General features: G+C 49.8%; 1 protein-coding gene across 1 annotated transcript in view; it reads right to left on the bottom strand.

Annotated features, from left to right (window-relative positions):
• Positions 1–8,331: 8,331 nt before the first annotated feature.
• PRRT4 (proline rich transmembrane protein 4) overlaps positions 8,332–17,527 on the bottom strand; it is a 31,207-nt gene continuing 22,011 nt past the window's right edge. The window contains exon 5 of the mRNA XM_061640253.1: positions 8,332–10,748. Coding sequence (XP_061496237.1) covers positions 8,926–10,748 — 1,823 coding nt within the window. The 3' untranslated portion in view covers positions 8,332–8,925. The remainder of the gene's footprint in view (positions 10,749–17,527) is intronic.

Raw genomic sequence — 17,527 nt, 5'->3', positions numbered from 1 at the left:
CACAAAACCCCAAATGACTGCTCCCAATGGCTTCATGGAGATGTTAAATAGCACTGGGGAAAGGCTGCCAGGGGGTTGAGGAAAACTCACCCAGTGCAACTCTCTGGCGACATGAAGGAAAGAACAGAACCACCATATTATGGTGCCTCCAATACACGTCCCACTGCGTTGGTCCAGGAGGATACCATTGTCAGCTTGAGCAGAAGTAACAGGGTGACACTCCCCGTCTCTCACGATATAGGTCATCCATCAGGGCAACCAAGGCTAATTCTGTTCTGAAACCAGTCTGGATCCAGATTGTAATGGATCTTGTTATGTGATGCTTCCCCATTGTTACTGCATTATTATTCTCTGGAGGGACAGAAAGCTGCAGGGCATGCATCAACTGAAAACAAACGCTTATGCCCACTCTGAACCCTTTGCAGATGCAGAGTATTGAAAGCAGGATTGTGTATAGTCGCCCAGGTAACATCATGAGCACAAATAATCATGAATGCACCACGAAATGGATGCCCGGAGGGGCATTTGGCATAAATCAGTTTCACATGTTCCTGAAAAGTGTGGAGCAGGAGGTGGTAGAAATGCCATTGGGTCACTAGATGGCACTAGTGTTAAATCAGTAAGATGCTTGGGGCGAGGATGAGTGCTGCTCTGGTCTGCTCTCTAGGCCCAGGATGTGGATTGGGCCCTCTGCCCCACCTACAAGCCATAGTTAGTGGCTCTGGGCAAATGAATAAGTGCCTCTGGGCAGGTGGCTGGGATTGCAGCAGCAGTATGTGCTTCACACACCCAGTCAGTTGCCCTGCAAGCAAAAAGTAAAAGAAATTAAGAAAAGGAGGAAAGAGGCATGAGATCTCGGGCTTAGCAGGAAAAACCCTTGGGCCACCCCCTAACATCCAGTTCTTCTGACCAGATGGTGAGTGTCCAACCTGTCCTGGATGGGGTTGCACTCCCTCTGAAGGAGCAGGTTCCTAGCTTGGGGTTTCTCCTAGAACCATCTCTGTCACTTGAGGCTCAGATAGCCTCGGTGGCACTGAGTGCCTTCTACCAACTTCGGTTGGTGGTCCAACTACGTCCCTATCTGGACAGGGATAACCTGGCTTCAGTTGTCCATGCTCTGGTAACCTCCAAATTAGATTACTGCAATGCACTCTACATGGGGCTGCCTTTGAAGACGGTTCGGAAACTGCAGCTTGTGCAAAATGCAGCGGCCAGATTGGTAACAGGGACCAGATGGTCCAAACATATAAAACCGATTCTGGCCCGCTTGCATTGGCTGCCTGTATGTTTCCGAGCTCAATTCAAGGTGCTGGTTTTAACCTATAAAGCCTTACACGGCTTGGGACCACAATACCTGATGGAACACCTCTCCCGACACGAAGCCACCCGTACACTACATCCAAGGCCTGTACACTGATGTTTTTGATGTTAGTTTTAATTGATGAATGTAGTTGTATTTATTGTATTGTACATGGTATTTTGTTGCTGCTGTAAGTCACCTAGAGTGTCCAAAAATTGGACAGATAGGCGACTAACAAATTAAATTTTATTATTATTATTTATTATTATTACGCTCAACATCCAAGGCCCTCCTCCGGGTGCCTCCTCCGAGGGAAGCTGGGAGTCTGGCTACAAGGGAGAGGGCCTTCTCAGTGGTGGCCCCCAAATTATGGAATGATCTTCTTGACGAGGTGCACCTGGCACCAACACTGTTACATTTTTGGTGCCAGGTCAAGACTTTCCTCTTCTCCCAGGCATTTTAGCATGTGTTTTTAAATTGTTTTTTTAAAAAATTAAATTCTTTTTTTTTAATTGTTTTTTGTGTTTTAAAATTAGTATATTTATTTTTATTGTTTTTAATTGCTGTGAACTGCTCAGAGAGCTTTGGCTATGGGGCAGTATATAAATGTAATAAATAAATAAATAAATAACAATGCCCCCTGACTGCATGCCTGAAGATGAAAGAGGGCTGGTGCATCTCAGCCACCTGCCTCAGGCCGGGGATTTTGCGCCCCAGAGGTGTATTCCCCTCAGGAGCCTCTCCAGCTTTCCAGTGGAAACTCCAAGGAGCTTGTATCCACGGTGCTCTGGGGCAGCTGTGCTTGATCCACTGCAGAAGAGTGCTTAGAGATGCGATATTTTCCTTCTGGTACCTTTGCACCAAGCCTTCTTGGGGTCCTTTCCACACACATGCACAAATAGTTGTGTCCCGCTGCTGGTGCCCTCCGCAGCCTCTGCTGAACACCAGAGCGCCCCTCTGTCCTGCAGGGTCGAACTGAAAAGCAAGAGCCCTGATGCCCTGCAGCCTTCCTGAGCATCACCAGCAGTGGTTGCTTAGACTGACATTTCTCACACCTTGTCCCGACTAATTGTTTTTCATTATCTGACCTGTTTTGCAATCTCCACCTCCCCCTTCTCCCTCCCTCCCACATTTAGCAGTTTATGAAGAGACTATCCCTTAGGCAGCAAGGCCAAGCCAGCTATTTGGGCCAGGGGCCAGGGAGTGGTCTGTGCAAGCTGCAAAGAAAGTGCTGCATGCAGAAGTCATCCCTGCTCCCATGTGCACTGGCTTGATTCCCACAGGTTTCAGCAGGACCACTCTAAGGCTAAAAGCTGCCACACGCACAGGAGGCTACTTTGCCCTCTCTGGACCTGTGGCTTCCTTCCTGGCCTGTGAACCATCCTCCCTGAACAGAAGCTGGCTTCATGATGGAGGGGAATTGGGTCCAGCACCACAGCTTCTGCAACTATGCTGGGCGACTTGTTTTCCATTGCCATTGGGGGAGTTTCAGGCTTGCCCTCACTTGAGCCCTCGGCCAGCCACAAAGGCTCAGCTGTTGTGTCACACTAACCCTTTGGCGCCAGCTTCAGCGCACTTGGCTTTGAAGGCAGCCAGGCACATAAATCCCAGCAGCTGAGGGAAGTGGGAAACCCCATTTGGAAAGAAGCCCTCGGAGGGCCAGCTTTATCCTAGGTGCATGTTTGTCTGTTGATCAGGGCAGCGTATTGGGACAACCACTGGCCACAGCTGGGTACATTCCATGTCTCCACAGAAGCACAGAATCTGGTTATTCAGCAGATTAACAGTCTGCATCCTAATAATGTCTGCTTTCTCATATCCGAACGCAAGGCCTTAGTGTCCATCTGTGTTTGGTGGTCATGTGGCTGAGTCATGTTTCCAAAGATGCAGAACCAGGCATGTTCCTTTTATGGTCTGCTTGACGGTGGGAAGGGAGGATTCCGTATGGGGTTTTTATATCATGAACAGGCCTCTCAGATCTTATTTTTCTCCATATGCATGAGTGGTATCCTAATGTCCAGGCACTCGATGTTTTAGTCTTCTCTTTTTCATAGGTACTCCGCTGTTTCCCGTTCACACCAGGGGGCAGTCCTTGGCAGAATGTTTCCCCGCTGGGTGTTCTGGCTCCTCCCCTCAGTCACTACTCCTCCCCTCAGTGTCAACCACTCCCCCCCCCCCCCGTTCTGGGTGTTCACACTGGTATTTCTGTATCTGTGGGTCCAGGGACCTGTTAAAAAAAAAGAAGAGGAAGTGTGTAAGAGCAAATATTACCAATCCCTAGTTGCCATGTTTCATTATGGGCAAAATGGAGGGCTGTGCTTTTGGGTGGGTGCAACATCCATTTCCATTTGTGTTTCTTTTAAAAAAGAAAAAATTAAAACCGGTATTTTGCAAGACTGATATTATTTAGCTATGCTGAAATTCTGATGATGTCTTTTGCAAGACCTCTGAATTAAAAATAACAATTAAAAACTCCCAGTGTATGTGATGCAATTACAGTCTCCGAGGTAATCCCTTACATGTGTCGAGATCTTGAGAGGATGGCGCCTTCGAACGGAGTTGTTGGGATTCTGGAGTCCCTTCAGCACGCGGCTATCAGTGGAAATGGGTGTCTCTTGCTTGGCATTGGCGGCCACCAGAAACAGAATTGCTCAGTTGTGCTGACTGCTGGGGGCAGCAGGGTGCCCCCGAATACCAGCTGTTGGACTGAGGGACTTGGATGGCTGTAACAGAGGATTAGACAAATTCATGCAGGCTTTCAGTGGCTACTTGCCACAATGGCTTTGCCCTGCCTTTATGGTCATGCCTCTGAAAGCACTACAGTTGCTCTCAGGCCCTGCTTGTGGGCTTCCCTTTGGGGCCTCTCTTTGGCCACTGTGAGAACAGGATGTGCTGGACTAGATGAGCCCCCTTTGGCCTGAGCCGGCAGCTGCTGCTGCTCCTGCACAGCTCTTCTGTATTTAGGTGAGGAGCAAATGGAAGCGGCAATAGGGACCACACACCAATACATGTCCACACATGTGACAAACTGCCCACTAAAAAATAAAAATAACCTTGGAACATTTCATATTTTTCATTTCATTTTTAATTTGTATGCTGCCTTTCTACATCACTGCACTGGAGGTGGTTTACAACCATAGAAATGACAAAAATATACAGAAGTAATCATGTAAAGTAACACAAAATAAACTTAAACAATGAATCTTACAAAAATACACAATAATACATGCACAAGTGTAGCACCAATGCAGATTGCTATTAAATAAACACCATATCAGTCCTTTCTGCTTCTAACATAACACCCTCTCAGGCTCCTGGCTCTCACCCAGGGTTCCATCCATCCATCCTGGTTCTCACCCAGGACCCAAACACAGCTCACCCGCAGAGTCTGGCAACAAAGAAGGGACCTGGGAACTGCTCACATCATCATCAAAACAAAACAAAACGGCTTACATCATCATAAAAACAACTTAATGCTTGTTTTTATGAATAAACACTAAGGTAGATGGCAATTCATATAAACTAGCAAAGTAACCTACAAAATATACAATAAAACATAAAATGCCATTCAAACAATACAATGCCCAGAGCCTTCCTGCTCTTGCCCAATGACGGTGTGGCCCCGGTGGAGCCAGTGGTGGTGCTCCTGATGGAGGTGGTGATGGGTGGTGGTGGCAGCGTGTGGGCTCAGGGCATGCCTCATGCCAGTTCACTCCCTTAGCATGAGCTCAGCTTCTGGCACTGAAGCCAGTTTTCAGCCAACCCTGGCCGAGGTTCGACCCATTTTAGCACCACTCTGCCTCCCTCGTGCTCTGGGGTTGACGCTGGGGTCAGGGCTGTGCAGCTCAGCCCCATTTTAACTTGGGAAGTGATGCAGAGAGAGCAGCCTAATGCTCCTCAGCCTGGAAGAAAGAGACCCTCCTGTCCCTGGCCCCCAAGTGGAAAAACTGGGTGTGCGGTCCAGATCGATGGGCACCAGTCACTGGTTGGATCACTGGTGGTCCCAGTGGAGAGGAGAGGAGGCACTTCTGCAGAGGAGGGGGTCTGTCCGCAGGGAAGCTGTGCAGCCAACACGAGCAGGGCTCAACACAGCTGAATGGCAGGATGGAGACTGGGGTGTGTGTGCCTGGACGGCTCCCTGGCTCTGGCTCGGAGAGGACTACTTTTCCTGATGTGCCTTTTCAGCGTTGCACAGAATGGAGAACGTTGCCCTCTGGATGCTGCAGGGGTTGCTGGCACCACAGGCTCCATTCTCGCATCCTTTCATTAGCAAGTTAAAATTATTATTATGGAAGGGTTTTTTGAGGGGAGGGGAGTATCCTTGGAGTTTGATTTTAATGGATTTTTTAAAAAATTGCTGCTGGCTCCAAATACTCCCTCTTGTACAGCACTTGATTTCAGTATTCTACAGAGAAGCAACTATCAAGCTAATGAAATAAATTCACGAATAAGCAAAAGACCTTGCAGTTTAAGAACATACCTATAGCCAACAGATATTTCTATCAAACCTTTACAAGCAGGGAAATGGGGCAGTTATAGTGAATGCACCAGGGGAGCAGGAGACCTGACCTCCTCTCTGAGATATTGTACTGCACTACAAATTTGTCAAAATGCAAACACAATTTGGGTTGGTCTTTCACAGTCCAATCCACTCCTGTGTAGCTTGGAAGAATTTGGTAACGTGCCTCTGAGCATATGGTGAATGTTTAAAAGTATGCTGTAGAAACGGGGGGATTATTCAAACCAGCCCACAGAAACTGCATCAAAAATAGTTTTAATTTTAAGGGAGGTGAATTCACCTGTCTAATACAAGGAAATAGTATCTTCAACCAATGTGGCAGAAATTGAGGGTTGGACTTAAACTGTGAGTCCCCATTTATCCAGTTTGTGATCTTGGCCCAATCAGTATCTCTGATGGGTGTAGGCTCTTCTCAAATTGGGGGAGGAGTTAAGGGGTCTTTAAGAAAATCCATAGTCCTGACTCCCAGTTTTGGCCAAACCATGTGTGCCTCTGTAGCCTTCTAAAATGGTAGCTAGGGAGGACACCACAACAGGCCTTTTAAATTGAGAACTGTCCTGGTCTGCATCTGTGTTAGAATTGCTTTTAATATGTTTTATTTAATAATATGTTTTTAACCTTTTTAAAAATGTTTTTAAAGCTTTTAAAAAATGTTTTTAGCGTTGTTTTGTTTTAATGTATTTTGAGGTCTTTTTATGATGTTTTAAAGTGTTTTTAGCGCTTCTGTTTGCCGCCCTGGGCTCCTGCTGGGAGGAAGGGCGGGATATAAATCAAATAATAAATTAAATAAATAAATAAATAAAAGGGGAACTGACTGGAGCAGCTGGCATTTCATGGCCTAATCCTGTGCAAAAGTGAGCATTCTAAAATAAAAGGAGCACAACCTTAGTGGGTATATTTTATTTATTTAGAAAAGTTGGCATTAGTTGCTGAAAACATATGCAAGAGACCTGAGCTGTCTGTTGCTTTGTATCGTGAGCCAAAGACACCCCATCCCAGGCTCTATGTGCTCTTATGTCTGCCTGGCAACGGAGTGTTCTGGTGTCAGTCTGTTCCCTGGCTGCCACCAGAGGGGGGCTGGCACTGGTCATTCCAGTGGCCTAACTGGGGACCTCAGAGAACACATGTGCCCTGTGCCAGAGAAGATGGTGCTCTACTTCTGGTGGAAGGTTCAGGGAGGAGCCTGTGGGAATGTGAGGGAGGGCAAAAGGGCACACTTCCACGGACGGTCAATCAGTGGCCATGATGAAACGTGCTGGTGTCATGTAGCTCTAGTACCTTTGGGAGGAGGTATCACGGGGGGAGGGGGCGAGTGCCAAAACATGTTGACTCTTCCCTGCCCTCTTTACCTCTGAACAGCTTAAAAAGTCTGAAGTTGAAGGAAAGATCCTGTAGCTGTGGCAGAACATCTGCTTTGCTTGCAGAAGGCCTCAGGTTCAGTTCCCGGCATCGCCACATAGAGGCGGGAATGATGCTCTGCCTGAAGCCCTGGAGAGCTGCTGCCAGTCAGTGTAGACAATACCAGCTAGATGGACCAAGGGCCTGACTCAGGGTAAAGCCACTTCCTAAATTCCTAAAATGTTAAAGAGGGGTAGAAGTGGGGGGTGGGATGGGAGGGAAATTCCGTTCACATTTCAAGACAAATCTCCCTAATTCACACTTCCCAAAACACTGTGAGAACCAAAACATCCTTTGAAATTCACACTTCTCTGAATGTTGCAGTTCTCCGGCCAAGCAGTATGTACAAAAATGCAGATATTGTGAAAACATACAAAATGCATTACATATAAGGAAATTGCTTTGCAAAAACGTGTATATTAGGGGAAATTGCATACACATAAATTCACACTAAAATGCTGATGGGCCTTTCATTTTTTAAAAAAATCTTAAACTGATGTGGAAATCTGGATTGCTGAATTTAAGATTGGAAAAAGAGAAACCGATATGGAGATTTGCCCACCCCAGAAGTGGGAGACCCACCAACAATCTCAGTTCCCCCCTCCTGCCCACAGTAGCAAATCCAGAAGTGCAGGGTCCCTTTGTGATAATCACAGCACGGCTCCTTCTAAGATTATAATCTGGCCAGTCTTGAATGCTGCTTTCTGCTTCTCTGTCACTATTTGATTGCCCTTTCTTGCTGTCAAGATGTATTGCTTGAGTGACTGACTTTGGTGTCTCCACGATTTATCTCTTGCTGCTACCAAACTCCTGGATGATGTAGATGGGATGCTGTCAACAGGATTCCCTGACTCTTCTGCAGTTGCGGAACTCTCACTCTCCATACTTTTGAAGTCGAAACTAATAAAGGCTTGCTGGCCACTGTCACTCACTGGGACTCTTCCCAGTGGCCAACACATTCCCCTTTCATGCAGGTTGGCTCGGAGGACGCTGGAGACATAGGGACCCTGCTGGTACCTGCCTCCCAAAAAAGTGAGGGTCTAAGACCCCCCGAGACCCTGGACAACTACACCTCTACTCCCCAAAGAGGAAACTCAGACACTTCTGTCCATAACATCCTTTTATTGATAATTTAAAGGTTAAAACTCTATTTCTCACTCTCCTTCCCATCCTGGCTATTGGATGGGTGGGGCACCACGCCACTTTCCTTTGCTTCTTAGTCACCATCATCACGAAACAAGGCAAGACATTCTCTTGTTGCTACTAGAGGGAGCAAACTCTTGCTGGAGGGCAGCCCCACGGGTGGAGGGCAATCAAGACCTAAGAGGAGGAGGCAGTGTGGGGTGACCCTTTTTCTAACCCTAACTCTTTTCTAACACAGAGACCTTAGCAGACCCAAGGAGGAAACAGGCTGCGGGGCAGCAATGGGGTGAGGATGGCAGTCTGTCCGTCCTTCCTTCCCCTGGGGCTAGGGCAGAGCAGGCATCTCAGCACACACACACCCCATGCTCAGCCACACCCCACCTAAGCAGGACCTGGTGGCTCTCCAAAGAGGCCCATGCAAAGTGAAGGCCTAGGGCCGGGCTCTCCATGGGGCTGAGCGCAGCACCCGCCCCGCTGCGCTCCACCGCGAATGGAGATGGCACGTGCCTGAGGGCGCGTGTGTGCATGTGTGGGAGGGTCTCCCCTTCCTCCACTAAGGTGCCCCCTACAAGTCTACGGTGTCGCTGCCGACGCTGAGAGCATCAATCTGCCGGCAGGCGTCGAGGAACTCGTCCTGCAGGAGGGCTGCTGTGTCCGCCCCCTGCTGCCCTGAAGCAGAAGCAGCCGGGGGCTCCTGGCAGCTGGGGCCCGGGGCCCAGGGTGGGCAGGCTGGAAGCGGGGGGGACCAGAGGGGGCTCCCGTAGGCGGGGGGGACCAGAGGGGTGCTTTTCCCGGGGCTGGAGCTGAGCCCCAGGGAGGAGGCCTCTGTGGAGTGCTTGTAGGGAGAAGTGGAGGAGCAGCCGCTGCTGCTGCTGCTGCTGCCGCCGCCCCTCCAGGGCCGCAGGGGGCAGAAGGTGGCGTTGGGCCTGCGGGCGCTCAAGGGGGCCTCCCGGTCAGCCGGGGCCCCGGCAGGGAGCAGCTCCACACAGGAGGCCGTGCGGTACAGGCTGCTCTCTGGCCACTGCTCCCCGGCCATGCGGAGCGAGAGGGCGCTGGAGGGGGGCCCTCCGCCCTGCAGGAAGAGCCCCTCCTTGCACAGAGCCTCCCCGATGCTGCGCCGCAAGTCGATGGGCGACGGGGGCCGGAAGCCAGCTGTCGGGTCGCTGAGGAAGGCGAGCGCCTTGGCCTCGGAGGGGTCGCCCGGCTCCGCGGCAGGCAGGGCGCGCAGCGGGAGGCAGTCCGACTCGCTGCGGTCGACGGGGACGCCACAGATGACCATCTTCTCGTGCTGGGACAGGGCCCAGTGGGAGGCTTTGGGCAGTGCCTGGGCCTTGGCGGCCACGCGGCCTGGAGGCAGGCACAAGGGGCGCCGCCCGCAGCCCTGGCAGCTGGCCTCGGAGGGAGCGCGGAAGAGCGGGCACAGGCCCAGGAAGGCCAAGGGCAGCCCCATCCCCGCCTCGCAGAGCCGGCAGGCCAGCTGCAGGGCCCACCACGGCCAGGGCCCGAAGAGCTGGGGCCTCAGGCCGTAGCCCAGGACGTGTGCGATGGCATAAGCGTGCAGGCCAGCGCTCAGCAGCCCAGAGGAGGCGGCCGGGAGGGCTGTGCAGGCCGCCCGGCTCCAGTGCCGGGCATCAGCAAAGGGGCATCGGCAAGCGGGCAGGGGGCTGGTGCTTTTGCTCTTGCAGGCCTGTCCAGTGCCCACCCCTCGCCGCAGGCAGTAGACCATGAGGAAGGAGGCCGAGAGGAGCGCAGCCAGGAGGGCAAAGACCCCCCGGGAGGCCAGGAGCAGGAAGGGGTGCTGGTGGAGCAGTTCGGCGGCCAGGATGGCTCCTGTGGCCACGGAGAAGTGCAGCAGGACCACGGTGGCCAGCAAGCAGGGGGTCCGGAAGCCAGAGCGCGGGGAGAGCAGCAGGATGGCAATGGCCAAGGCCGAGGTCAGGCACGGGAGCGCCAGGTCGTGGAGCAGCCGCACGGCAAAGTCAGGGAACAGCTCCAGCGGCGCATTCCCGTCGCCAAAGAGGAGCAGCGCCCGAGCCCCACCGGCCCCCAGCAGCAGCAGGTGCAGCAAGGCCAGGAGCCTGCCGCCGGCCGGACACCGGCAAGGCAGCCCCAGCAGCCCCACCAGAGACAGCAGGGCCAGGAGAGCAAAGAGGGCACCAGCCCCATAGATGTAGGCCTCCCAGGCCAGGCCCCATTCCTCCAGGGCTGTGTCCCAGTCTGAATGGAGCGGCACAAAGAGGGGGAAGGCTGGCAAGGGCAGCGAGAAGAGCAGGGGCAAGTCGGGCAGCGGGGAGCCACAGTCCTCCGGACGATCAGGCAGGCACCCTGGCAGAGCCACAAAGGCCCCCTCGCTGCCTGGCGAAGTGGCAAGGCTGCTGGACTCTGGCCCTGCAGGGGAGAAGATGGTGGGAGGGTTGTTAATTCAGTGACCGCCACACAATTGATTGAAACTCACAGTTGGGGTCCCAGTCAAAGGGTCAAGGGAGGGAACCACAAAGACAGGGAATGGTAAGGCTGCATTTCTTTAAGGCCTTGGCTCCCCTCCGTCAGAGGGATGTTTTTGACAAGCCCTTGGAGGGTAAACACTCCCCATTTCTAGGAGAGCCGAATTTTTTTGTAGATTCATATGGAGTAATATCAAAAGCCTCCAATGCAAATTTGATAGCACTCATAGAATCATAGAATAGTAGAGTTGGAAGGGGCCTCTAAGGCCATCCAGTCCAACCCCCTGCTCAATGCAGGAATCCAAATCAAAGCATTCCTGACAGATGGCTGTCCAGCTGCCTCTTGAATGCCTCCGGTGTCAGAGAGCCCACTACCTCGCTAGGTAATTGGTTCCATTGTTGTATGGCTCTCAGAGGAAGTTTTTCGAGTTGAAATCTGGCTTCCTGCAATTTGAGCCCATTATTCCGTGTCCTGCACTCTGGGACAATCGAGAAGAGATCCCGGCCCTCCTCTATGTGGCAACCTTTCATGTACTTGAAGAGTGCTATCCTATCTCCCCTCAGTCTTCTTTTCTCCGGGCTAAACATGCCCAGTTCTTTCAGTCTCTCCTTCGCATTGAGCAGGGGGTTGGACTTGATGGCCTTATAGGCCCCTTCCAACTCTACTATTCTATGATTTTGTAAAAAATATTTTCCCACATTTGGGGGAGATGTTTACCCCTTCCCCTTTAAAAACAAAACAAAAAACCCCCCTTTTATCTTTTGCAGGATTTGCCCTCATTGGAAGTGAACATTTGCCAGTTGAAGTAAAACCATGGAGGGCTGTAAGCCTCCAGCTCAGTGGTAGAATAAATGCTTTGCCTGCAGAAGGTCCCAGGTACAGGGTTGCCAGGTTCATGGCTTGAGACTGATCCTGTATCTTTAGGAGAAGAGACAGTCAGCCAAGTGCAGGTGTTCTTGCAACAATGTAATGAGAAAAACCACAAGGTGAAATTCCCCCTTCTGCCTGCACACCTTTTAAAGATACATTGCCAGGCCCAGCCTCCAAGAGGTCTTCTGTATCTTTAAAAGGTGTGCAGGCGGAAGGGGGAATTCCACCTTGTGGTTTTTCTCATTACATTGTTGCAAGAACACCTGCACTTGGTTGACTGTCTCTTCTCCTAAAGAAGACTCCTAAAGACCTGTAGTCAAATTATTAAACGGTCATCATCACAATCATGAGAGCCAGTGTGGTGTAGTAGTTAAGGTGTTGGACTAGGACCTGGGAGACCAGGGTTCGAATCCCGGCACAGCCATGAAGCTCCCTGGGTGACCTTGGGCCAGTCACTGCCTCTCAGCCTCAGAGGGAGGCAATGGTAAACCATCTCTGAATACCGCTTACCATGAAAACCCTATTCATAGGGTCGCCATAAGTCGGGAGCGACTTGAAGGCAGTCCATTTCCATTTTCATCATCGCCATCGCTATTTATTATTATCATTATTATTTGCCCCACCTTTTCTCCAAGGAGTGTGGTATACATGGTTCTCCCCCTCCCCAATGTATCCTCACAACAACCCTGTGAGGTAGATTAGCTTTGCATGTTTAGAAAGAAAATGTAAGGAGTGGGGGGAATGCCAGTGGGGGACCATTTTGCAGAGACTCCCACCCTCCTGCCTTGCAGATGCCCCACAACTGTGAGGCTGCCTGTTGCTCTGGGCAGAGTGTGTGCATGGTCAGAGGGTCTTCCCTGGGATCCAGAGGACCAGTGTTTCACAAGGCAAGTGGCTCAGGAAGGATTATCTCGCTTGCTTAGAGGGGGCAAATACTGCTACAGGAAAGCCCTTTCGAAGCCCAGTGATTACAGATTTAAGCATTTGATTTCGTCTCAGTTGAATCTGTGGGGCTTAAATGTGCTTTGATTTTGGCTGGATGATGTCCAGGTAGTCATTGCTATTCAAGCACAGGGTTCTGAGAGCTTTTCTTTCTCCCTCAGTTGCATCCATCATCTGGGTTTTTTTGCGTGTGTGTGTGGGAGTTGTTCAAAAGCTTGCTGACAAAATCCCACACATGTGGTCTACTCTCACGAGCTGTGCAGTGTCAGAGAAGAGGGGGAGGATGAATATTCTGCCATGATTTGAAAAGCTCATTTGTGCCATTTTAGTGTTGGAGGGATAGGTGTCCTCCTCCTCTTCTATGACGTTCATCACACAAGTAGCCCACTTGCACAGAGGCTGCTATTCACAGGAGTGTAGTTAGCAAGGATGGGATGTAATTGGAACCAGTTATAGATGCTAAAGGGGGAGATGTAAATCGCTGCATATTTTTGCATTTTTCTGCAAACAGATTACCTGTTTATCCAGCATCTATCCTGATTTTTTTGCACAACGTTTGCAGGGAGATGAGGCAACCTCAGCTGAGCATTCATTCTAATTTGAAGTTACCACAGTGTCACGTCAAGCATCTCACACTTTCCAACTTTCCAGTGCTGTTTCTTCCACTTTCCTTATCACAAAAAGCCTGACCTTTTGGGGAAATGGGATTGTTACACACCCTGAATTTGTCCGGTATTTGACTATATCCCACCCAAACATTGCAATGGTCTGGAAGTGCCCAAAGACCATGTTTTTTTTAGTTTGCTGGGTGATCTGGGCACTTTGGCCTGTTTTTAGGTGACTGTTCGCTCCCACTCCCTCCCTAGTTCTTGATACGGAGGAGGCAAGCAAGCAAGCAGGCGTAAGCCAGGCAAAGGCCAGACTAGGGCAAAGAACCTACCTTGTCCTCGAGTATTCAACCCGAGGGAGCCTCCTGTGGAATGCAACACCTTACATCATGCATTTTAAATGTTAGTTGGCCCCAACAGAAGCTGTCCCATACGCTTCATACCTTTCACCAACATGCAGCCTTAACCCCCAGGCAGGGAGTCACAGTCTGTTCCTCTGGTTATCTCCTGTCCTGCTAAGTTTACTGCAAACACTGAGAAATCCCCCCCCTCCGGGCTGCAGTAACCAAGGGGAGTTCAGAAGGCACCAGCAGGTCCAAGCTGATGTGTGTGGATGGGGAAGTGGCTATCTAGGCATCTCCAGCAGCCTCAGAGGGAAGAGGGTGTGGGGGTCAACACCGTGCGATGCTGGTTGGAGGCAGCAATGAACATGTTGAGAGTTCAGGGAATGGCCCGAGGTCGAGGGCAGCACCTTCCAACCCCATCCCCCTCATAAAAACTTAAGAGCCCCAGCTGCTGGCTCAGCCCCTGTAATCCAGCATCTTGTTTGCCCCCTGGAAGCCCACAGCCCTCTTGCTGTTGCTCCCCAGTGACAGGTGTGCTGCCTCTCATACTGGAGATGCCATATAGCCATCAGGACGAGTACCCACAAATTTGCCCAGTCCCCTTTTAAAGCTATCTAAGTAGGTGGGCGTCGCAACTTCTTGTAGAAGCAAATTCTCCCTATCCCGGACCTCCCTGGGTTCAGAACAGGTGTCTTCCCTCCTGGCACAAAGCCACAATCACCTCAGCTCCATAACAGGGAAACCATGTAGGGTCCACCCACTCACCCGGCCTCTGGCCAGAGGCCCTTCAACTTGCAGGTCCCTGCCTTTTCTCTCCAGAAGCTGCTCAGACGGAAAGGGTGTCTTTCCCCAAAGAATCCTGGGACCTAGTGTTTACCCCTTACAGAGCTGCAATTCCCAGAACAGTTTCTTTGGGGGAAGCCATGCATTTCAAATATTTGGTGTGCGTGCAGCTCATGATGAGCTTGTTCCCAAGAGCTTATATGCCATCTTTTCAGCTTCAAGTACTCACTTGCCTGTTAAGGGCCTTAAATGGGCAAGCAACAAGAATTTGGCAGTGGAACAGTGAGAGAAAGTGGCTGCGCTGGAGAAAAGACCCTTCTGGGCTGCAGTGCCCCCACCCAACACACCTGGAAGAAGGAGGCGGGTGGGGTTGAGCCCCTCAATGAGTGGCCCAGGGATACTCCCAATATTTGCACAAGGTCTCATGCAATAAAGTCTTTTTCAACTGAACTACTAAGACAGAAGGTCAGCCAGGAGGTGGGGAGCCTCTTCTGGACTGCAGTAACAAAAGGCTCTGCCTGGTGCTGTTTGCAGAGGCCCCCACGGCCTCTCCGCAGCCTGCAGGAAGGCCTGCAAAGGGCAATCGCTGCTCAGCTCACTCCAGCCCCTTGAAAGTGCCCCTGCTCCTGGTGTAGAAATTGAGGAAGCATCCAAACTAGGAAATGTGGTAGTAATGGGTGACTTCAACTACCTGGACATAGACTGGCTGCATATGTGTTCCAGTCATGACAAAGAAGCAAAGTTTCTAGATATTCTAAATGACTGTTCCCTAGACCAGTTGGTCATGGAACCGACCAGAGGGACGGCAACCCTGGACTTAATCCTCAGTGGGGACCGGGACCTGGTGCAAGATGTAAGTGTTGTTGAACCGATTGGGAGCAGTGACCACAGTGCTATTAAATTAAACATACATGTAACTGGCCAATTGCCAAGAAAATCCAACACGGTCACATTTGACTTCAAAAGAGAAAACTTCACAAAAATGAGGGGATTGGTAAAAAGAAAGCTGAAAAACAAAGTCCAGAGGGTCACATCACTCGAAAATGCTTGGAAGTTGTTTAAAAACACTATATTAGAAGCTCAACTGGAGTGCATACGGCAGATCAGAAAAGGTACCACCAGGGCCAAGAAGATGCCAGCATGGTTAACGAGCAAAGTCAAGGAAGCTCTTAGAGGCAAAAAGTCTTCCTTCAAAAAATGGAAGTCTTGTCCAAATGAAGAAAATAAAAAAGAACACAAACTCTGGCAAAACAAATGCAAGAAGACAATAAGGGATGCTAAAAAAGAATTTGAGGAGCACATTGCTAAGAACATAAAAACCAACAACAAAAAATTCTATAAATACATTCAAAGCAGGAGACCATCTAGGGAGACGATTGGACCTTTGGATGATAAGGGAGTCAAAGGTGTACTAAAGAACAATAAGGAGATTGCAGAGAAGCTAAATGAATTCTTTGCATCTGTCTTCACAGTGGAAGATATAGGGCAGATCCCTGAACCTGAACTAACATTTGCAGGAAGGGATTCTGAGGAACTGAGACAAATAGTGGTAACGAGAGAGGAAGTTCTAAGCTTAATGGACAATATAAAAACTGACAAATCACCGGGCCCGGATGGCATCCACCCGAGAGTTCTCAAAGAACTCAAATGTGAAATTGCTGATCTGCTAACTAAAATATGTAACTTGTCCCTCAGGTCCTCCTCCGTGCCTGAGGACTGGAAAGTGGCAAATGTAACGCCAATCTTCAAAAAGGGATCCAGAGGGGATCCCGGAAATTACAGGCCAGTTGGCTTAACTTCTGTCCCTGGAAAACTGGTAGAAAGTATAATTAAAGCTAGATTAATTAAGCACATAGAAGAACAAGCCTTGCTGAAGCAGAGCCAGCATGGCTTCTGCAAAGGAAAGTCCTGTCTCAGTAATCTATTAGAATTCTTTGAGAGTGTCAACAAGCATATAGATAGAGGTGATCCAGTGGACATAGTGTACTTAGACTTTCAAAAAGTGTTTGACAAGGTACCTCACCAAAGGCTTCTGAGGAAGCTTAGCAGTCATGGAATAAGAGGAGAGGTCCTCTTGTGGATAAGAAATTGGTTAACAAGCAGAAAGCAGAGAGTAGGAATAAACAGACAGTTCTCCCAATGGAGGGCTGTAGAAAGTGGAGTCCCTCAAGGATCGGTATTGGGACCTGTACTTTTCAACTTGTTCATTAATGACCTAGAATTAGGAGTGAGCAGTGAAGTGGCCAAGTTTGCTGATGACACTAAATTGTTCAGGGTTGTTAAAACAAAAAGGGATTGCGAAGAGCTCCAAAAAGACCTCTCCAAACTGAGTGAATGGGCAGAAAAATGGCAAATGCAATTCAATATAAACAAGTGTAAAATTATGCATATTGGAGCAAAAAATCTTAATTTCACATATACGCTCATGGGGTCTGAACTGGCGGTGACCGACCAGGAGAGAGACCTCGGGGTTGTAGTGGACAGCACAATGAAAATGTCGACCCAGTGTGCGGCAGCTGTGAAAAAGGCAAATTCCATGCTAGGGATAATTAGGAAAGGTATTGAAAATAAAACAGCTGATATCATAATGCCGTTGTATAAATCTATGGTGCGGCCGCATTTGGAATACTGTGTACAGTTCTGGTCGCCTCATCTCAAAAAGGATATTCTAGAGTTGGAAAAGGTTCAGAAGAGGGCAACCAGAATGATCAAGGGGATGGAGCGACTCCCTTACGAGGAAAGGTTGCAGCATCTGGGGCTTTTTAGTTTAGAGAAAAGGCGGGTCAGAGGAGACATGATAGAAGTGTATAAAATTATGCATGGCATTGAGAAAGTGGATAGAGAAAAGTTCTTCTCCCTCTCTCATGATACTAGAACTCGTGGACATTCAAAGAAGCTGAATGTTGGAAGATTCAGGACAGACAAAAGGAAGTACTTCTTTACTCAGCGCATAGTTAAACTATGGAATTTGCTCCCACAAGATGCAGTAATGGCCACCAGCTTGGACGGCTTTAAAAGAAGATTAGACTAATTCATGGAGGACAGGGCTATCAATGGCTACTAGCCATGATGGCTGTGCTCTGCCACCCTAGTCAGAGGCAGCATGCTTCTGAAAACCAGTTGCCGGAAGCCTCAGGAGGGGAGAGTGTTCTTGCACTCGGGTCCTGCTTGCGGG

The sequence above is a fragment of the Rhineura floridana genome, chromosome 8 (assembly GCF_030035675.1).
Source record: "Rhineura floridana isolate rRhiFlo1 chromosome 8, rRhiFlo1.hap2, whole genome shotgun sequence".
In the NCBI taxonomy this organism is placed as follows: Eukaryota; Metazoa; Chordata; class Lepidosauria; order Squamata; family Rhineuridae; genus Rhineura; species Rhineura floridana.
This window is presented reverse-complemented; position numbering and strand designations above follow the sequence as displayed.